At 41.5% G+C, this 22,509-nt stretch overlaps 1 protein-coding gene across 3 annotated transcripts in view; it reads left to right on the top strand.

Annotated features, from left to right (window-relative positions):
- Positions 1-22,509, top strand: part of MICU1 (mitochondrial calcium uptake 1) — a 97,913-nt gene that overhangs the window by 20,105 nt on the left and 55,299 nt on the right. For 2 of the 3 annotated variants that reach the window (XM_009694987.1, XM_009694986.1), the window contains exons 3-4: positions 2,158-2,320; positions 11,859-11,902. In XM_009694987.1, coding sequence (XP_009693289.1) covers positions 2,158-2,320; positions 11,859-11,902 — 207 coding nt within the window. Of the gene's footprint in view, positions 1-2,157; positions 2,321-11,858; positions 11,903-18,315; positions 18,328-22,509 lie in introns of all 3 variants that reach the window. The other variant, XM_009694985.1, reaches the window with a different exon arrangement.

Here is a 22,509-nt window from a genome sequence, read left to right as displayed (position 1 = left end):
ATTGATAAAGATGTCAAGCGGGGAACAACAGCAATGCCCATACTCCAACAATGAGAAGAAAAGCACCTGACAGCAACAAGCCTGTCAGTAGCATCTTTGCAAGATCTTAAAACAGAGGAAAGATCCATTGCAGGTGTGAAGTTGAATGGGATAAAATGAAACACGTTTTTACTGGCAGAAATGTCAGGACTAATGTCTGTTGTGCAACAGTGGAGTTGTTGAGTAAAAGAGGTGCAACTTAACTAGCTGGGTTGAAGGAAAATGTTTGATAGTGCCTCGCAAGAAATTTTTCTGCAGACTTGGAAAATCAGGAGTAGAGGCTCAGGGAGACAAGTATTTTAGCTAGAAAGCAGGCTGTGTGTCCTGGATGGAGCGAGCTGTGAGTCATGGTCTGTGGCGTCTGCTCTTGGCTTGATACTGGAGTTGGTTTTAGTTGTCTTGCTCAAAGGTAAAAATCCTTAATTATGTTTTTGGCTGATCAAGTTGGGTGGGGTGATATTCATGAGACCAGGCCATGCTACAGGAAGGAGTGAGATACGGGCCTGCAATCACAACTCAAAAGATCACTTTGGCATGACAAGTTATTGCCTGCCAGGTAGGAACTGTAAAGATAGACACATGCAGCCTGGCAGCTGGAAAGAGCTGGGAAAGAGCATGTTGTCATTTACTGCGGTTCAACTGATAGACAGTGACTTGTAACTTGGCAGTAAAACAATTGCTCTTGATCCAGTGCCCTTATCTTTGGAGGACCTTGTGGACTGAAGCCATAAGAATGGGTTAGGTTTGTGGATTATAGGTGCAAAGGCTAGTAGCAAAAGGGACTAGGGACAAAAAAATTTCTTCTGGGCAGATAGCTGCAGGAAAGAGGGAGCTGGGTGTAGTGGTTGATGCAAGGTCGTTTCTCAATTATGAAAAAGCTATGATGACACTGAGAAGCGTGGGGAGAATGCTTTAGATATTGTCATTATAGATAATGTCATGTCCGGCTGCATTTGCTGGAGATGTGAGCTAGAACAAATGTAGAGGAGAGGGGCTTTGCTTTCACCTAGTTGCTTTACTGAAGCCTGGCTTGGGAGATTAAAAACCTTTGGATGTTTTGTTCTAGAAATATGAAAAACTGGAGAGGGTGTTTTCTGTCTGATAAACATCAGGGTGGAGAAGTTGTTCGAGTTAAAGGACAAGGCTGAAACAGGACCAAAGCCATAAATGATCTACAGCTGCCTTGGCAGTACCCTTGATCTTGCCTGTTCTCTTTCAGCAGATAGTTAGGTTGGGTTTTTTTTTTCTTCTTCCGTGGCTCTTGGCCAGCAGTACTGAAGGTTTCAAGAACATTATGGACTGTTAAACATAGCATATAATGCAGGAATAAAAAGCTGAACTAAGAAGGAAAGTTTTCTGCTCTAATACATAATGAAGTGTAGGTCTTTGTGCCCTTCTTCCTCCCTTGTGGCCTTATGTTGTGATTTTTGTTTATAAAAGCTTTCTATTCTCTTTGATTAATTCCAGCTGTGTGTTGGGGAAAATGGAAAATAATCGCTACTGGCAGAGTTAGGAAGTGCCAGATTGTTGGGGAGAAGAGGACTGAGTGAAGAATGTTTCTGCAGAGTTTTGCCAATGTGATAGAAAAGAGGAAAAAATTAGATGGGGTGACTGAGCAACCAGCTGTGGCTCAGTCGTTTTTTCCAAGACTCAGCCTGAAAGTAAAGGTCTCTCCCAGCTTTCCGAGACTTTTTTTTCTTTTCCTTTATTTAATAATCACAAATCAGATCCTTCAACACTGTGATTAAAACGTTGAGCTGCTTCAGATTCACAAATGTGATGCTAGTGCTTTTTTTTTTTTACGTGCATGTTTAAAAGCACCTTCAGGGATTTGTTAATGTTTTTCTTCTGTCATCATCAAGAGTCAAAACTTAGCAATAGTAAAGACTCTTAGTGTTTGCTTTTAATCCTGAGACAGCAGGAGCTGATACTGCCATTTTTCCTGGTAGCTCAAAGGCTGAGGATAGGAGGGGTTTTGACCCTTTCAGCATTATTTCTTTTAAGTGTTTTGTTGCTGCACACAACTTTGCTGTCCTGCGGCAAAACCTTCAGAGGACTAAGGGTGGCTGTTGGGGGAGGAACTGTGCACATCTAATGGTGGTTAAATTTCATTTCCAGGTGATGGAATATGAGAACAGGATCAGAGCCTACTCCACACCGGATAAAATCTTCAGATACTTTGCCACTTTGAAAGTCATAAACGAGCACGGTGAATCGGAGGTTTTTATGACACCGCAGGATTTTGTGAGATCGATAACCCCTAATGAAAAACAACCGGAAAGTAAGTGATGTGTGTGTAGTAGTTGGAGGAACTAATAGAGTGAAAGGGAATAAACTCTCCATTCTGTGCTTACCTGATCTTTAAACTTCCTGTCAAACAGATATGTTGTTGGGTATCGTTCTCGTTACGTTGAGAGGTACGGCACAAAAGGGGGGTTGCTGTCTGATTGGCGTGCTGCCACAATCAAAAGCGATGCTCTCAACCCACGTGTTATGGCAATGCGACAATGTGCGGAAGGATAACGGAGACGTAACAAATGCAGGAGCGAGGCAGACAGCTACCAGTGCAGCCATGTGGGAGCCATGCTCATCTGTCCAGCAGAGCCTGCGGCGTGTCTGTGCCGGCTTGAACCTGGCTGACGAGCAGCGACTGCCAAAGAATGGTGGTCGTTCAGGTTCAGAAGCGTTGGTCATGGTGTGCTTCTTGGGAGCTTTGAACCCAGGATTGCTAGGGCTAGGAAGCACTTCCTGAAGCTATGTATTCCATCTCCATGCTCCAAACCCCAAATTTTCCTAATCCCTTCCACATTGCCTGAAGTTCTCTTACAGCACAGTAGATCTCGTTGGTGTGAGCCCTTGAAGAGCAGATGAGATGACTTTCTTGCACATTTAGTAGCGAAAGATTACCTTCAACCGAAACGTCTTAAGAACTGTTCATAAACCTACAAAAGGACGTTGCTTTGGCTAAGAAAATCTTAGCAATAAAGGGATCCAGGCACAGCCCTGTCTGCCTGGCTGAGCTGTGATCCTGCTGGCCAGGGTGAGGCTCATCTCTGCCGGCTTCAAATTCCCTGCGGACTGCAAGGAAGCACATCAGCTGTGATACCTGTCAGGGTTTGGCAGGTAACAGGCATGAAAGCAGAAGCTTTTTTCTAATCTGGAAAGCTATGTTCTGAGCATTTGTGAGAGGTTAGTTTTTGTGGGGTGGCAGGAGGATTTTGCCTGTCTTCTGTTTTGGAGGAGATCCATATTTTGGGTGAGACGTGGGAGATCAGGTTTCTTGGTCTTCCAAAGTGTGTCTCAAAGAATAAAACGGACTTTGGTCAAATTAAAACTCCTTTTGTTTCTGCAGTCATTATTGAAGAACTGCAGCCCCCAAATCTTAACTTTTTAAGAGTGAGATTTCTGTACAAACTGTGAAACTGTTTTGATGTCTTAGATGATAGCTGCTAAATAAATACCATGTACACTTGTATTTAGAAAACAACAATATGAATTGTGTGCAGGAGAGAAGAAAAAAATAATCCTGGCATTAGTGTTAAAAGCTTATTGGTGAATTGATATTTCGGTTTTCATCAAGTCCTGAAAATGGCTGTAGTTTTCTTATGAATTACATGGTTTCATCTTCAGTGAAGAAGTAGTTTGAGCAATAAACAGAAGATAATGTTCACAAATGCTGAAATTGTGTTACCATCTTATCTATTCAAAGCTCCTTGAATTGGTACTTTGAAAAGTAGTAGCGCCTGCTTGAGTGCGACTCTTCCCATGCAAGTAACTTTTTTTTTGTCAGCCAGCTTAAAAATAGAAAACATCCTGTGTTTAATTTCAACACATCTGATTCTTTTTCACTTCTTCCATGTAATGTATGTGCTTGGTTCATTTTAAGGGTGTGCACAGAAAATAGGTGGAAGAGTGCTCAGAAAACACCTCCGTTAGAGACAAGCGAAGGTGACTAATGGGAGATAATTTGTCAGTCTTAGCCACTAACCTGCCATGGTAAGTAGTATTATCCTGGCTAGGTGAGCTGCTTAAATGGCCCCAGTGAAGCTTGTCACCATCTTTAAGTGCCTGCAAATGCCACCAGTCAGTGACACAAAGCAGCCTGTAAGGGAAGAAAATTGCCTTAGTGATACTTACAGGTGCTCTTGGAAAGTGGAGTGAGATGGAAATTGAACTTTGGCTTCCCATCAGCAGGCAAAGCAGGAGAATGGGCATTTTATCTTGTCAGCTTGAAAATCTGTCTTCAGGACTGTTACTGTCATGGACTTTCTTCTAGGCAGAGCTGCTGCTAGGATGGTTGTTCCTTATGAATGCTGTACATAATGACAATTGCAGTAAATGATTTTTTTAATACGTAATGAATAGTAGAAGAGTAAAACACTTAATGCTACAGTAAAGTCAAACCAGCCATAACCTTGTTCCCAAATGCTTTAAAAGCTGGTAGTGAGGAAAAAAACACAAACAGGTAGGGCTGATTTTAAAAATAGAAGTTAAAACAAGATTAAAAACAAAGACTGCTACCTGCTGGCCAGATTATTTACACACTTTACATCCGTTTGGTACTTTTGACTCATAGGATAATCTAGATCATAGATTAGTAGGGAAATGCCAGGGCTGCTTTGTCCCTTAGTCATGACTTGGGTGTGCCTTCCACCCGGGCTGGAGCATCCCGCCTTCATCCCAGGGCGCTCCTTCCAGATGGTGATGTAGCCTGGAGCACTCCTTGGGAATTTCCCTCAGGTAGTGATGTAGCCTGCTGTAATCGTACAAACTCGGTAGGTTAATGCTTGAACTGAATTATGGATTACTTTCCGCAGTCCCACTGACCCCAAGGTTTTCCATGAGTGGTATTTTTTGATAGGATTGTGCGGCGAAGCAGTCACCTTCTGGTCCTGTGAATTAATACGGTCCTGCGTAAGCGGTCTGAGACATGAGAAGGGATGATGCTCGATATGCTCAAGCTGGTGGTCATAATTTCAGCAAGTAACTACTTTTAATATGTCTGCTGTTTTATGGAGAGAAAATACTGTGGAAGAAGTGATGTGGAGTAATGAGGTATTTGAGCCCCTGTTGTATTTGTTTTTGAACCGCTAATCTACTGTGAGGTATCATATGCCTGATTCATTTTTATGGATTACATAGGGGAAAGTTCGATTTATTGTCAATAAAGTGTCAACTTAATTCTAGACTGCATTTTGCTAGCTTGGGGAAAATGAATGCCAATTCATTAGCTCCTGTAGATTGCTTTCTCTAGTTCATTAAAACTTTCTGACGTAGCTTTCCCAAGTAGGCAATATGTGCTTAAGGTGTGACACATTCTTGCTGAGCTTGGAACTGTCTGTCAGAATAAGCCAAAGAATAGCATTAAACTTGGAAGCTGCTTTTAAAAAAAAATAATTCTTTATATGCTATCTGGAAAGTCCAAGTGCCAACAGAAGCGTGGGCAGTGATATCTGCTCCCTGCAGTCCTGTGGTATTTTTTTTCCGCCCACCTTCTCTCGTCCCTGGCGCTTACTTGGTACTCTAGCCCAAAACCAGCTGAAAATACTACCTCACAGTCTCTGGTGGGAAGGGTAAGGGTTTGCAAAACCCCCGTTTTAGATGTTGCAGCTCTTCGAAGACAGGTAGGCTTTTGCTGAAAAAGGCGTGTGAAGCCATGACGCTTGAGAGGAGCTGTAACTGTGCCTCATACTTGCAGGTCGATGCTTGTGCGTTGTCTGTAGTCCTACATAGCTGTTGGCCTGGATGAACGTTTCCAAGTGCTTGGACCTGCTTGGTGGTGGCCTGCCCCGTCCTCTTCTCTTTCCTAGCCTCTGAGGTCCCTCCATTTCCGCACATTTCTCTGGGTCTATTCTGCGTTGATAATTTTCCTGAGGAAAGTGAATATTTTGGGGCATCCTGGACTAAGAAGGAGCTGTGGCATACTCAGCCACTATCAGGTTTTTTTCATCTTTACAATAGGGATTGAAAGAAGTAAAAAAAAAAAAAAAGGCTTCATATGTCATCATAGCACACTGTAACGAGGAGTGGTTATACCCAAATCAGTCTTGCTCTTCCATCTCAGTGTTAACCTCCCTGGTTAACCCAAACTCCTGCTGCACAAAAGACACCTTTCAAGATCCACCGTTCTCTGCAGCAGCTCAATTATCTGAACTCTTGGAAATGCCCTAGAAGGTTTTTTTTCTTTTTTTTTTTTTTTTTTTTTGTCTGCAAGAAACCATGAACATACTGTTGAAGCTCAGTTAGAAGCAGCAGCTGTGCCCCTGCAGCCACTGCACACAGGACAGTGTCGGAGGAGAGGAGCTGTGAAGGATGGAGCTGGTGTCTGGTGTCTTGATCAGACTGTATAGCTTGATTCTCGGTTTTGAAATGGTTTTTCATGTCTGGACTTCAGGAGCAGCTGAGCACAAGCTGGCTTCTGGATTGTTGCAATGCTTGAGTGATTGTTATTTTGACTTAAGTTTGTAAAATATGGATCTGATCTTCTGTAGAAACGGCAGTGATGAGCTGTGACAAGCGCTCACCTGGTCTGGTGGGGAGGAGAAAGACTCCCTAGGCTTGTACAGATCCCTAAAGTTACGCAAATTATTCAACATATTCTTAAGACCCAGAATGAAACTAGAGATGCTGAACTTGTCTCCTGGTTTGTTGGTGGGGACTTAGTTCTGTGTTCTCCCCCGAATACATCTGCTGGAGAGGTTTTCAGGGAAAGGACGTGAGTGAGAAGGAGGGGTACCTCAGGGGTTATCTCTTGAACCAGGAGGGTGAATAGATATTTTGGTTTTTTTTTTTTTTCCCGTGAAAATACATCATTCCTAGGCAAGAATTATCTTTGAGCCTGTAATGCCTGATACGAGACCCCAGGAACCTAGCCAGGGAGGGGCAAGTGAGAGGTGCATTTGCGTGCATGCTTATGTGATAGTAGTCAAAAGAAACAAATAATTAAGGCTTCCAGTATATATGACAGGTTGGTATGGCTGATCAGTTGTGTTGTGAATGCACATCTCCTAAAGAGACTGAATTGCCTGTTGGAGGAGGAGGAGATGGTTGTAATTCCTTGAACAAAACAGTTCTGGACTTAAATACAAACCTGAGAGTGGTGTTCCCTGAGAAATCTCAGGCAGCTCATTGTTTGCTTGCAGATTACATTTTAAATTTGGGAGAAAATACTCATACAAAAATCAGAAGCTGGATTACAGCTCTGGAGGGGGAAAGTTGGTCTAGTGTTTATTTCTCCCATAACATAGCATGTTGCATGCATGGTTAGCAGGCTCTTCAGTCTTGGTGATTAGCCCTTTTGCTCATCTACTTGCAAGACAAAGAGTCCATGTTATATATCCAGCAATGGGAAAGGAAAAGCAGATGATGAGGAAATGTTACCCAAATAACATGAAAAATCTAACAAGGATATAAAGACTGCAAGGAGTTGAAAAGGTTTTTTCTGTCAGTGGAAAACTGCTGGCATCCCAGAGGAAATCATGATGGTTTCTAATTGATTTCAACTGTGTTCTTGGCATAATACAATCTTTATTCTGGAAGATCATTTGTTAAATATTCTTTTTTTAAACTGCAATCTATAATCTGCTGCCCATGGCTCACCTTTTTTTTCTTTTTACAGCATAACATGAAAAGCTTCGTAATTGTTTAGATATTTATCCAGTGTGGTAATTAGCTAGCTTTGAGTGAATCTGTGGAATGTATGTTTTCATTAATCAATAGAAATATAATAAGCATTTGACTTTAGATTTGATTAGTGCTGAACAAGAGTAACGGCAGGTTATTCTATATGTTTTCCTTTACATAAATAATTCCTTCTCCATTAAAACATCCTTCCTAGCCCCAAAAGAAAGAAGTAAACGCAGACAATATGGTTCTCCTATCGAACACGCTCTTTTTTCCCCCATTGTGGCAGGCAGCGAGTGTAAGTAATTTTGATTTATTTTGAAACATTTTTACTTTTAGAGTGCTGTGCAAGTACCATCACATGAATAAGAATGGAGGCCTATATTCGTAGTATTGTTAAGTGGTGTTGGTCTAATCTGAAATAACGCTTCCAGTGGTGCTGTTTGCGTGGGTACTCCACGGCAGCGCTGCTGTTTCATTTGGTCCCTGAATAGTACTTTAGGTGGTATCAGAATTTGTAGGAGTAATACACAGTGGTACCTAAAGATGACAAGCGAACTGGCTATGGTGAGCAAATTTGGAAATTGTTGCAGGTCACCATTGGCACTGCTGAAAGTGAGTGGCTGATGCAGAAGTTTTGGCTGGGGGAGCAAAAGGGGCTTCCATAATCCAATGTGTAGTAGAAGGTGAGGTGTTGTACAGTGTTTTGTGTAAATAAAAGGTGTATTCTGGGGCAGGACATGGCAAAAACTTTGGGTTTGTTCGAGCAGAAACAAGCACCGAAGCCCAGCTGCTCTGGGAGGTCACTATGCAAGCTGGAGTAGCCATGGTGCACGTTGTGCTGCCTTCAGTCCCGGGGGGGCTTCGTGAAGCAGCCAGGTACCCTCTTGAGGTGATTTCTGGATTTCATTGCCGTCTTTCTTGAAGGACATCCTTTAATCCATTTCTGGGACAACAGTATTTCAGCACCTGATTTTCAGTGAAAGGTGGAAAAGCTCTTTTTTACTGTTTAACATGCCTATTAGCTTACGTTCCTGCAGCTCATCAGCAATAGCCCAGGCAGGGGATATTTGTTTTATGAGTGTATCAGTTACAATTCTGCAGTAGCTTTAACTTAGCACCCTGCCTTTTGAGTAAGAGATGTAATAACTAACATTCTTTCCTTTACTTGTTCAGGTGTGATTGTCCTTATTCGTGCAGCGTTTCCATTAGCTCTCCATCCTACGCAAACACTGAATTCCTATTGTCATGTCTTGGAGGAAAAGCCTTTTGAGTCTTTTATGTATTACAATGAAAGAACAACACAGGCGTCAGGCAACAGTCCCTCTTTTTTCTTGGTTCCCTTTTGTCAACTTTTGAGATTGACGACTTGTGGAAAAACACGTAGCTAAGTCCATAAAAAAGAAAATAAACTGTATTGGAAAAGGAAAATGTATTGAGTAAAACTGCATGCCTTGAACATATAAATGTCCCTTTTCAGCCTTTGAATTGGCTTATTCTGTTGGGAGATATGATACGGGGAGTTTTATAGGACTTAAGCGTGCAGCTTAGTACAGCAGAGCAGAAGGGATATTGTTGTGCATGGCTGGGAGAAAGAGTGAGCGTGAAACACTGATGTGAACCAATATGCTTGTGCTTGCAATAGAATCATAGAGTGGTTTATGTTGGAACAGACCTTTAAGATCATCAAATCCAACTGTTAACCTTGCACTGCCAAGTCCACCACTAAACCATGTCTCTAAGTACCACATCTACACATTTTTTAATTACTTCAAGGACGGTCCTGTCAGATTCTACACCTGGTTTGAGGGTTTGGATGCAGTTACAGAAAAGCCATGTGTAAGTCAAGGTCCATCACTCTGTCCCTCCCAGGAATACTCTCAGGTTACCCAGATGCTCTGTTTTTCTGTGTCTTTTCGTTACATGCTATAGCGATCGAGGCAACACGTGGAAACAAACATCTCAGTGCTTAGGTGAATGAGGCTGGACCAAACCCCACTCTGGGGGCAAACCACCCTGTATTCAAAACTCCTGATTTCACCTGCATGTTTTTCCTTTGCTGACTCCATCATTATTGTAATTTATTGTTGTTAACTATCGTGCTGCTTTTTAGTCCCCTCCAGTCATACTCCTCCATCACCTCCCCTTTTACCCACCTTGTGTTACATCTGTGGAGAGCATAAAGTTCATAATACTAGCCTCTTCCTTTGGTACAGGTGGGGGTATTCTTTTAGGAATACCATTTTAGGTGTCCTTTGGCTGTTTTTAATAACTTTTCTATAGGTACATACAGACTAGTATAGATATTATTGTTTATTATATAAATAACTATATTTATGTGTGATTTATTTTTTTATATATATATAAAAGAAAACAGTTGTTAGTTCATCTTTTCTTGCCATTCATCTACATGAGCATCCATTCATTTGGGGTCTCCTTTGAAACCTGTTTGCTTTCCCAATAGTAGTGTCCAGTTGGGGTGAGTTGGTGTGCCATTAAGAAATACTTTCACTTGCTATTTTTAACCCGTGTCCTTGCTTAGCTTTCCGTGAGTACGTGTATAATGTCGGGCTGCCGGGGATGTGTCTTACAGTGCTATTTCCTGGCATGGGAACAGGAGGTGTTCTTGAGAGATGACTTGGTTATGACACATGGACATAAGCTAGGCTCAGCTTAGCGGTCAGCATCCAGATGGATCGTCAGGGGTGGCCTCCAACCAGATAACATGTTTCTGGTAAAATAAGTACATTTATCAAATGAATTCTGCCTCTCAGTGGGACAATACTTACTGTATTGCGCTTATACCCGCAGCTTTCAGGAGGATAACATTCAGAGGAAGATGATGATTAAAATCTGAAAACGTGTATGAATATGCAATTTTCACTCTGTTGTGAGGTGCACAAAATATTGAGAAGGTGCTTTCTGGTTAGAATATTCACAAATCCAGAAAGCCCTCTGACAATTGCCTTGACCTTTGAAATTGGTGAAGGAGGAGTTTTAACTGCTTTGGTTCGGAAAGGTCGAAGAGGTCACCCTGGCATGATTAATAACTCCATTTTCTGCCCCGTAACCATTATGAACCTTTCCAGTAGACGGGAAGGGTTTTATTATCTTCCTTCACAAGCAGGTGACACAGCAGGCGTTGGGGAGGTTTTAGTTTGTTTTTTCCATCTTTTTTTTCTAATTGAAATTGAAATGAGGATGTGATAATAGTCATAAACAGTGGCAGAAAATGCATGGGATGTGGCTCTGCTGAGGGGTTTTATTCTTCAGAGAACCAAAAATTGGCCTGTGCTCTCCTAAATTACTGGAAGTGCTTGGTTTGACTTCTGTTTAATCTCCTTTCAGAGTGCATCTTCCCGACTTTGGGTTGCAAAGCTCAGATAATTAATCTTCCTGAATATTTTTGTCATCTTGCTTATATGTGCATTCATCAACGTACATATAGCCTGCCGGGCATTGTGGATTAGATTGAGAGCTCTGTGCCTTAGCTCTGCAAATGCTGGGTGTTTTTGTTTTCTATCTTGAAGAGGGGAAAAAAAAAAAACATTTTGTGATGGTGTGAGAGATTGAATTTACTAGTATAAATAACCCCTCTCCCTACTTTTCTCCAAAATGCCCTTCTAGCTAAAACGCTCGCCTACTTATGAATGCAGCTACAACTTATCTCCTTTAAAATCTATTTACAAACAATTTGTTACTAAAATATGAACTAGTATTGGGTTTATTTGGACGTATCCCAATTAACTCTGGGAACAATTCTTTGTTTTCCCCTTTGTCAGCCATTCAAAAGGTGTTATTAAAAATCAGGTTTTATGAGTTTTATGAAGATGCATTTACATGGGGCATCACAGGAGAAATGTTTGCCTGGTAATAGTGCAGAAATCTTCTGCTTTGGGGTGGGTATTTCAGGCTCTTGAGGGGTGCTCAGAGCTGTGCCCCTACTGTCCCTGCTAGAAGAGGGTTTTCTTCTCTGATGCCGTAGGTTTGTTGTCATCTTTCATGATCATAATACAAAGTACAAAATGCAAGAAGCAAAAAAATTTTCCTTCTGTCTTTATACTTTCTACTGACATTATTCAGACGGTACATTTTACTTTCTAATCCTCGCTCAGACACAAAACCCAAGAAATGCTTACTTTTACACTCTAAGAGCATGTTTTTTTTAAAGTATCTTTTTTTCCTTTCTCTTTCAGACCTGGGCCTGGATCAGTTTATAGTGAAGCGCTATGATGGGAAGGTGAGCACATCAGACTATTTAGTGTGTATTATTCAATAGCTTTTTTAACCTAGAGTCCTTTAGTTATTTACCTGCATGTGGGTGTAAGTGAAATGAAGTATTTGAAGTATTCTCTTCTGAGCTTTTTGTTGTTTAGTAGCATTGCAGTGCTTTTTCTGTAGTGACAGAAAGGTTTTCTGTTTTGTTTTGTTTTTTTTTAAATGGGTATTATTTTAATGTTTACAGACAAAATATTACCTCTTCTTTTATACTGGTAGACCAGGAAATTATAGGTTGTAGTCATGTTTTCTTGCTGCTTCTTTATGACTGTATGAGAGCCCCACAAGTTATCCCATTTCAGGGGAAACTCTCTTGACTTTTCCCTTCCAGACTCATCTCCACATTCCTAAAGGAAAGAGACACTCTTGTGTTTTTGTCTGAATCCTGAGCATGTATTTCCCTCCCTATCAAACAGCCTTACTCCGTTCCCCTTGTGAACCCTAGGTCTACAGCGGTACACAACTGTTCTGGATGTTTGTGCTGTCACAATACGTGTTGGTAAAATGTTGAGCATGCTCTGATCTAGTTTTGTATGCCTGTGTTAAGTAGAGCTGTGTAACATCCTACCTGTTGTTATGGAAATCAGAGACCCAATTAACCACACCGTAAATCTCACTGGTATGGAGGAGTTACGGTAAAGGCAGCTCTGGCCCTAGGACTAGCAGCTCATACTGACTTCTTGATGCAGATAACTGCAGGTTAGTTAATATGCCGTCATATCACCATGGGCACATAATGGTACTCCAGCTTTTAGCAATATTTTCATTTCATCTGCATCATCTGAAAAACAAAGCTTCTGTTTTTCCAAACGGAAGTCAGCATCTGATCCCGTCATTGCTGAATGATGTACCTGTACATGGTGTCAGGTATTTCCAGAAAGCCTTTACACGGATAAAAGTGCCTTATATAAACACAGTGTGGGCCGAACACGTGCAGTTCCCTCTCTTGTTGGAAAGGTAAAGACAGAAGGTGATCAAATACCTGGCGTCAGCGGTGTACAAGTGTTCTGGTTACCCAGGCAGCAGAGTGAGATTTTTGCTTGAAAACAGACAATTGGAAGGTAGTATTTTGGCAGTTAGTTTTGATGCATAAAGCTACAAAGTGTGTTGTGAACATTTTGTTTTCTTCTTTCCCTGCCACAAACCCAATGTCTGCTTTTCATGATTGGGGAAAAAAAAAAAAGCAACCAAAAAAATCCAAACAAAAAAAGGTACATATAGTCTTTGCAAAATACCAAATGTTTCTCTCTCTGGTTTATGACAGTCTATTTTGCATCCGCTCACTTTCATCATTTTATCTTGACAAGCTATCACGCTCATCCCTTAGGCTTTACATAAACAAGATTTGTCTGAAGGGAAGAAACGCTGAATCCCACACTACTTTCGCTAATCGTTCCTCTGTTCCTGAGCACTCTGCAGTCAGTTCCTATCACATTGAATAAAAGATCCAAAGGCAACCCCTTTGCTTAACTCCACTTTCTGTTCCTCTGCCCCTCAGCACCGAGGGCTTGAATTGCAACGCATTTGGATGTGGTGGACACAGTCACCACGCAGGGGTGTTGAAAACCCACAGTGGGTGTTTGAGGTACCGTACTCGACTGTGCATCGTCATCCAGACTCGTGGGATCTTGCCATTCAGCGTGGTGAATGTCTCTGCTGGCTGAAGGCTGGAGAACGGATAGGCTTTGCCTTACGCACTAACCACCTTTCTCTCTGACCTGTAGCAGAGTGAAATTGCTTTTTATATAACTTACAGATGGCAGTGCTGCACTTGGGTCTACGTGCTGTGGTTTGGATAGTCCTGAAAGTGAGGCAGCAGATTTAGGGTACTGCAGTGGACGTCTCTTTATTGTCTTCTCCTGGGACCTATTTTTTCCACAGTCTAATAACACCCTAGAAGCAGTTTGCTCTGTTGAAAATGAAGAAATAGAGGTTCTTATTTGCTTGACTGTCTGCTTAAAGACACCTTGGGACTGGCTAAATCTGGCTGTGGCTATTAGGGTAGTGGTAATGTCCGAGTGAGAGGATAATTCGAGGAGAGTATAAAATAAGTTGGCCTTGGCTTTGCCTGGATAATGAAAGGAGCTGACAGCAGATTGATCTGTCTGGTAGCATCTTGTTCTCATTTTATTGCTTGCTTTGGGTTTCAGTTTTAAAAAAAAAAAAACCACAAACCAGTCTTTACTCAGTCAAGCACCAACTGAGGTCCTGCAGAGCTGACCTTTACTCGTTTGAGTTTCACTTGCATAGTAGCACCCAAGGGATAAAACCCTTTTGCATCTCTTCCTCCTTGCCTGTTTCCAACTACGTATTCCTCTTGGGTTATCAAAGCATTCTCTACCTGGAGACGACTTTTCTGGCACTTTGCCTTTGTGCGTTGGCGGAGCTGATGAGCTCAAGCAGAAGGGTAAGAGGTCCATTGTTCCCCTAAGCATTCTTTCGGATGTCGCGCAGAGGTAATGGGACTTGTGGAACAGGCGTGCGCTCAAAAAGTAATAGGCCTGTTCACTGGAAATTTCCTCTGTTTTTAAGGTGAAAGGAGTTTGTGAGCAGTCAGACACAAGCGAGCTGTGGTACTGAAAAGAACTGACTATCTGTTGGCTAGATCCTGGCTGCAGAGTAGAAAAGAGAATTAATTTTAGTTCCAAGCGAAGATGTATACCCAGGGTTGCATGCAAGTAATAATTTAAAAAAAGACTCAGTTAAAAGAATAGAACCAGCTGTGCAGTCAGTTGCATTTTAATTACATATTACAGGACAATGTTTAAAGTATCAGTGTGAATTTTGAGCATGTATGTTTGAGGCTTAAATGCTGCAGCATTAGTAAACAGATGTATGAGCTGCTCTTTTCACAGAACCAATTTTATTTACGTAAAACTACGCTCAAAACAACTAATTGGCTGTCGTGTGGTGGTCAGGACTGGTCTTGCCAAAGGATTTTGTGGAGTGATGTGCCTCTGTATTGTAATTGTGTCAGGTTTCTGAAGCATCTTGCTGTGCATGTGATTGAATACTATGGTGAGAAGACAATACCTGCTCTTTTTTTTTATTTCTTCCTGCCCCTCCTTCCTAGTGATAATTTATAGAGTTGGTGGAGAGGGAGGTAAATGTTACTGCCTTATTAATGAGAAGAATGCTCCTGTAATTTGAACCTAAATGCTTTTTCTTCGTTCATGGCGAGACCAAAAACCCTGGAGACATTCATCCAGCAAAAACCCTTGGTCAGATCTGTTCGCAAACATGAACTCATACTTGTCTTTGGCCTGCTGCTGGGCTGAGTGTGTAGGGAGGCAGCTCTATCCTTGGCTCTGTTTTTGTCGAAATGTGGTGGTTTCTTCCCAAGGGAAGCAAGCTCTGGAAAGTAGAGGAAGAGTGCTATTGATTACTATTCATTCAGAGTAGAAAAAAAACTATTAATCGGTCTGCAAGCATTTCAAAGTGTTCATATTGAGCCTGAGCAAAAGGCTGATGTGAGAATAAACACAGTCTAAGGTGTAGCTCAGGATGCTGTGGCACGGAGGTGTCCAGACCACAACTGTTCATCTGCTCCATCTCCACTGTGTCTCTTTCCTCCTCTTGCGTTTTGACAGTGGGAAAGCAAATGCTTTTTTTAACCCATCTGTAGGAGAAATATCTCATGTTGTCGCTTCTCTTGCCCTTCCATCTTGAAAAGCATGCCTCTGGTTAGGAGTGAAGTCCTATTTAATTTAAGATGTGCTGTTCCCCTGCTGCATAATGTATGTTAGGGCTTAAGAAAGGGTGCTTTTGAGAGTGACGTGGAGATGTTCTTTGCACATCTGATTTTTCAAACTGAGGCATTGTGCTGTTTAATCGCTTGCTGCTTGCATCTCACTTAACAAGACGATAGTGATGAATAAGCTCTCACTAAGTAGAAGTAGATATCTTAGCACATGTAAAGTGGCATAAGCTTCATTAATGTTATGTAAGTTGTAATACAGATTTTGTGTAATTTTTTTTTTTCATGCCTTCTTTGTTTACTTGATGGTGCTTTTTTTGGCTTATGCATTAATGATTGACAAGCTTAATCTCTCAAAGATCTCAAAAAGAGGCGATGCTGTTAGCGGTGCTCCTCTAAAGTGTGAGCTGCATAACCACCTTGTTCAGAGCAAAATCGTGTCCTGTCACCTGGCTCCTTTGGTGTGGTCAAAGGTGTGAGCAGAGGCAGAAAATGGATGTGGTGGGTGCACAGCATAGGTCTGTCTTTGTGCAGTTGGGTGCTCACGCCGAAGGTCAGACGTAGTGCTTTTAAGAGACCTCTAGCCTTTTTAGGGAAAAAATTAGCCCATTCCAGATGGCTTGTTAGTTTAATACAGAATACACTTGACTTGCTCTTTTTGTTCTCCTGTGGGGAAAATTTCTTGCTACTGCTTAATACAAACAAAAGCCTTCGAGCTACCAGCAACAGCTTACCCTCCTGCTACCATTGCTTCAGTAAGTAATTATAGAGGCTTTCAATGCCCTCTAATTAAATTTATGAATTAAGTACTTCCTGCCAGCATTTATATTTGCATCTCTAGATGTTTGGGGATGCCGTAGAGTAATGCAGAGCAATAGCAAAATGAAGGAAGAGGAAATTACTTCAGATGATTTCTGTAAGGGCCAGTAAAACATCTGAAATTAGCTTCTACTGTAGAATGCAGGTTTGTATCATGGACCAATACAATGATTAACTTCAACTACACTTACCTGCCAAGGCCCTGTAGCTGGAGGTGTGTGTCTGCTGAAGAGGAGTTACTGGGAGTCAGCTCAGGAGGAAGATTTCTTGCCAGGTGATTTAAAGAGCATCTCAGGAGCAGAGGAGCCTGAAAAACTGAGGTCAGGAAGGATCACCATGGAAAGGATTGGAGGTAAATTCACCATCCTTTTCTGGTGGATTGAAGGCTCTTGCTGCCAGATTTGGAAAAGGAGGAAAAAGGAGCCTTTATTTATTAGCCTGAATTTCTGGGATCCTTTGCTTTGTGTATGAGCTAAGGCTGGAGCGTAAGACTTCCGCCAGAGTGACGTAAGCTGCCGTAGACCCAAGCTTGCAGCAAGTGAGATGAGCTCAAAGTCCTGCTGTCGTTCAGGAGCCAAACACTGGATCAGAGCTCTGAGTTCCTCTGATGTTTAAGTGCCTCTGAAACCTTCATTCAAAAGGATGCAACTCTAAATGAGACCTTAACAAAGGCAAGCTATTGCAATTCTGTAAATAGCAGTGTAATGTGTATGTGCAGTTGATTTACTGAGCTCGTTAACTGCGAAGGACACTCAGTACCTTCTCTAGCTTAGATGCAATGAAAATAGGTGAGGAGTCCTCTAAATCCAACTGCATGAGGTCTTACAGATGTCTGTTGTAAGAGCATTTGAAATAAACGAGTCTCCAGTGTCAGCGGTTTCAGCTGTTGAGTCTAGGTTATGGCTTGCTTGGACATACCTTGAAGCATTCAGCTATCCCGGTCCTTAATCCGTGTAAAACGTCACTGTCCAGTTTCAGATTTCCTGCTTTCAAAGTCCTTCACCTTCTGATCTCCGTGCAGGTAGTATTTACGTAATAGGTAGGAGGCATCTTCTTGCTTAGATAACAACCTTTCGCTCGTCTGTATGAAAGTTTCTCTGCTGACGGCAAAAGCGTCATAACAAGCTGGTGGGAGATAATTCTTGCCTGTGACCCTTAGTCAAAGCAAGCAGAGATGCAGTCTATTGCAGATAATCAGCAGATCTGAGCTGAGCTGACAGGATTTTTCTCTTCTTGACTTTTGCTGACACCGCTGTCCGTGTTTGTGCGTTTCTTTGCTTGCTGGCTTTCTCCTCCCAGCCAAACTTGGCCGTCCCATCTGCTTTGGTTAGCAGTTTTGAGTTACTTTTGTGCTCCTCACCACTTTTTCCTTCACACCGGGACCTGTGCGGACACTGAACTGCAAATTCTTCTCTTGGCTTGTTTTTAATAAAAACAAATTTTATCAAAGTACATACTTAATTGCTTCTAACACAGGTAAATGCACGGTGCGCAAACATCCCTGTGGACACCTGGGTTGCTTTACATCCACGTACAGAACAGGCTTCATCTTTTCCTACCTCCTCTACCTAAACGTTCGGGGTCTATTTCAGTTTTGACAGAGCTCTACTTGCTGTTATCTTTTTGTGCCACTAATTCTGTTGCTCGTTTTCACAGGGCTCGTTTGGCAGACACTACTAAAATGCTCTGGTTGCTGTATGTCCTCTTTTATTCTGGTTTCTAGGTACCTGGCGGCTGTTTTCTCCAGCTACTAATATCTCTCATACTTGTGTCTTTATTCTAATTATGATTTGGTTTTTTGGTATAACCAAGCATTCCCTCATTTTCTTCCCTTTTCTAACCCTCTCCCCTTCCACCAGGATTTCTGGCAGGTACAAAGCAGACAGCATGTGCTTTGATTAGTTTGTGCTTCAGACCTCATAATGTGCACTTTTCACGTAAAAGGGACAGTGTACGCTCACCCCTTCTCCCTGTTCCTTTAGTAAATAATTCTGAATCCTCTCCTTGATCCTCAGTCTAAAGGATTTATTTCAGAATACTTGAATTTGGCTTGTTAGGAGTATGGTCCTCAGGGTAACTGATAATACATGGCTTTATTCGTGGGAATGCCTTTGAGCAAAGCTTGAATGTGTATCTCCCTGTCCTCCTGTTTTCACGGTGTCTTTTGAGGCTTCTAACTCATTTTGCAGCTCGATGAGACTGCCGTAGAACTGGCTCTGTTGGAAAATGGCATTTTCCGCTCGAGGTCACGAAGTTTTATCCTGTGAGAAAGGACAGGCTTCTCTCTGGCCAAGTGCTGTGGGGAAACACTATGTATTTGAATGTGTGTAAGTTTGGGGAAGGTTATTTTCACAAACTTTCTAGAGGTTTTCAAGTTACAGTACTATGTGAGGTGAACTATACTAAAGAATGTTTTAGGAAGAAGATATTTAGATGCTGTAGTTCATAAGATGGTTTCTAGGAGAAAGAAGTAGAAAGCAGAGGGAAGTTCTTTCAGTATTGGTAAGTAAAGAGGGAGATGCACTCTAAACACTTCAGTTTGCCCTGTAGCTTTGTGACCTTAATGAAATCCATAGGGGAAGTTAGTAAAAAATAAGCAACTTGGTGCCAAAGTGCCCTTAGAGGGTATATGCAGTCTTTTAATCAAAAAGTGGTTTATGGGATCATTTTTGGCTTTAATTTCTTTGATAGCTTTGCTGGCGTTAGATTAATGTTTAATACTTCAGGGATACAAAACTGGGCTCTGAAGACTCTGTCCTTGGTTAACGTGGAGTTAGTAGGGAGGAGGGGAGAGGGAAGGAGAATGGCTTGAGCAGGGTGGGAGGGAATGTTTTAGGAGATGCTTGACCTCACTGACTAGAGAAGGAGGGGAGGTCTGGATGGGAGATACAGGTGAAGAAGAAAGGAGGAGTGAGAGAGTGGAAGAGAATGGCAAGATTTTTAGTTCTGTCTTAATTTGGTTCCTTAAACCATTTGCGATTGTGATGACAATCTCCAATTACATGATTACATGTGGTTCTTCCCCAATCCCCTTTCTCATTTGGTGAGTGATTAGTACCGAGTGTATGACCCCCAACCTCATCAACTGAGCCAGTGTTTAATACTTGCTTTCTGTACGGAATTATTATTTTCCTCGTGTACTTTCACACTGGAATTTTTATCTGAGAAAACGAGCAGCGTGCATTATCAACATAATGAGTTCATCTTGGTAATGCGGGCTGAGACGAGGGAAAGCAGTATCCCCATTTCCATCTGGAGACCTAATCAGCGATTTAAATTCAAAGATGTCAAAAGTCAACTCATTTTAGAAGCATGATTTGGGACATCAAGGACCTGATTTTAATCCTCTCCCATCAAATTTCCATGATGAGTGCCACTGTGGTCCTACAGATTGTGATTGCATTGCCCTGCGGAGGACTGAGACAGCGCAGCGGAGGGGAGCAGGAGTGTAGGCTGTCCCTTTTCCGAGGCATTTCCTATTTGCTTTTCCAGCAGGGGTTTCTCCCTTGCATGAGTGGGTCTGCTGCCTGCAAAGGGTCGGGAAAGTCTGTGTCCTTTTTTTTCTTGGTCGTACAGAATGCTGGCCTTGCGTTTCAGGTGCCGTTTGTTTTAAAGGTGATGAATATTTACAGCCTTGCTGGAAGGAGGGAATGCAGATTTCTCTTTCCAGTCTCAGGAGACCACCTGTAGTAATAATTGCTACCTAATTTTTAATTCTTTCTACGTGTCCAAATTCAAATTCAGAGGGAGAGAGTATGCCGAACAACTTCATCTATGTGCAGCTCTGTATTTTTGTCCCCCTGATAAAATAACTCCCAAATCAAAGGTTTTAGAAACCCTCTTTATTAAAATACACTCTCGAAAGGTCATAAGCTGCAGTATTTAGCAGCCAGCAGTAAATTTTAAGCATTTTCCTATGCTGACACTCACCCACCCCGATTTGCCATGCAGAATCTGTTTGCATTTGCCTCTGTTAGTACATAGACTTCATAGTAAATTATCTGGAGCCACTAGGAATGATACTGTGAATTTTTCCACTGCAAAAGAGGTTTATGAGTTTCAGAAAGTCCTTGTGCTCTTTCCATCACAACCTTAAATGCTTTTTTCTTATTTAATGATATATAAAAAGTGATATAAAACAATCCCAGGCGGTGCATCTAAAATGACTTATTTTAAAGCTAGCTTTATAATTTGGATGCAAAAACTCTAAATCCCTCAATTCTCCCCCAAGTCCTTTTTTTTCTGTCCTTGTTTCATAGCACGGAGGGACCTCCCTTGCCTCTTTTTCCCTAAAGGGCTTTTGAACATCTGGGCTGAAAGGCTCAGTTTTTAAATCTGATTCTGAAAGCTTTTTTATTATATTGTTTCAGTTTTCTTAACATAGGTAGTGAGGTGCCAACATGAGTTGTCATGAAATCTCTAAATACATGTCTTTGATTCTTTAAAGTTTATATCTTTAAAAAAACCTGAGTGGCACTAAGAATCTCCCTTATTTCAGAGCTTCCAGTTCAGCATTTTGAGGCAGACAGAGTTTAAAGCACTAATATTTCTAGTTATTCTAGCAGGCTGCATTGCCTGCAGTTTTGCCTGGCATTTCTTAAGGGTTTTCCCTTATCCATCTTGTGTGGTAGACTAATACAGAGCATCTGCTGCAAACGCATTAGTCAGTGTCTTGGTATGTATTTCCCCAGATTTTAAACAGCCTTGCTTGGGAAGGAGGTGTAGTAGTCCATGCGAGCATGATGCTGTGCTGCAGGCTCTGCTGGACCAGCCAAATAGGAGCTGTGTCGCTGTGCATTTAAATGTTGCGTAGCGCTAATGAGATGGCAGATGCTAGCTAATATTTTTAAAGATGTCGAGCACTATGCGTGCTAGGTGCTAAAGAGCATTTGAAATGCATTAATTAAATGGGTTGTCCAATAAATGTTATGAAAAGATTTGTTTTTCCATCCTTAGAAGGTTTTCTAATAGTTTTTTATTTATAGGGGTGCTGCCTACTGATTTAAGCCCAAGGTATCAAGCGGTGTGCGGGCAGGACTAATAGCGCGTCATGTCTAGGCGTACTGCTTAATGTTACATGCACAAGGGCTAATGTGGGGTTGTTCTCCTATTGTTAGAGAGATTTTATTTGTAAAGAGGCACGTATCCTAAAATTGAAATAATATGGAGGGTCATCTTTAACTTATAAAGTCAGAAAACTCAGAAACAAGGAAAGAAATTGTCTATATTAGGCCAACTTGTAGCACAGATTTTTTTGGAAACTTCTACTGTGGAAAAGATAGTGTTTATTTTTAACACTGAACATACAGCATTTTAACTTCTTTCCTGTATACCTACAGCTAACCATAAAAGAAATTTGTTAATAGATGTCTTTTAAATGGTTTGCATAACTGAAGGTGGTCAGGTGGGACTGAAAGAGAATTGCTTTGCAGCAAGGTGACTTCACTGAAACATTCATGGTTTTGTATTTGCTTTCACAATATTGGTAACCTTAAAGTATTTCTTTTAAAAAGGAACAAACTGAGTCTGATGACATTTATCAATAAAAGATGGTTATGCTTCATCTACAATTCCTTACTAATTTACAAAATTACTTTCTGGTTCTGGAGAAATATTCGTTATCTTGCATGCACTCTGATATTTATTTTGTTGTCATTTTGAAAGGCATAAGTCACTGTCGAGTGGTCACATAAGGCTGATAAATTCTTGAAGCCTTGGTAAATGGAAGTACAAAGGTGCCGTTGAAACCTAAACAAGTTATGTGAATAAATGTGCTGAAAGTGTGGGGTTTTTTCCCTCCAGATTGAAACACAAGCTGTCAACTCTAAGTGACTTACCAAGAATGTATTCTTCCCAAAGTGGCAAATTAAATGCTGCTCATTAAGTAGTTTCTGAAATGCAAAATGAAGTGAAGCCGCAAGGATTTAGATGATAAGGCTTTTCTAAACGTGTGTTAGGAATGCAGAGCAAACACCAGCACCGCACCTTGCGTCCGTCTCTGCCTTTGCAGAGAAGGCATCCCTTAATTTGCAAACATACATTTAAATTTTTTT

Source organism: Cariama cristata, unplaced genomic scaffold (genome assembly GCF_000690535.1).
Source record: "Cariama cristata isolate BGI_N322 unplaced genomic scaffold, ASM69053v1 scaffold1842, whole genome shotgun sequence".
NCBI classification, from domain to species: Eukaryota; Metazoa; Chordata; class Aves; order Cariamiformes; family Cariamidae; genus Cariama; species Cariama cristata.
Note: the sequence above shows the minus strand (reverse complement) of the source record. Positions and strands in the feature narration are given on the sequence as shown.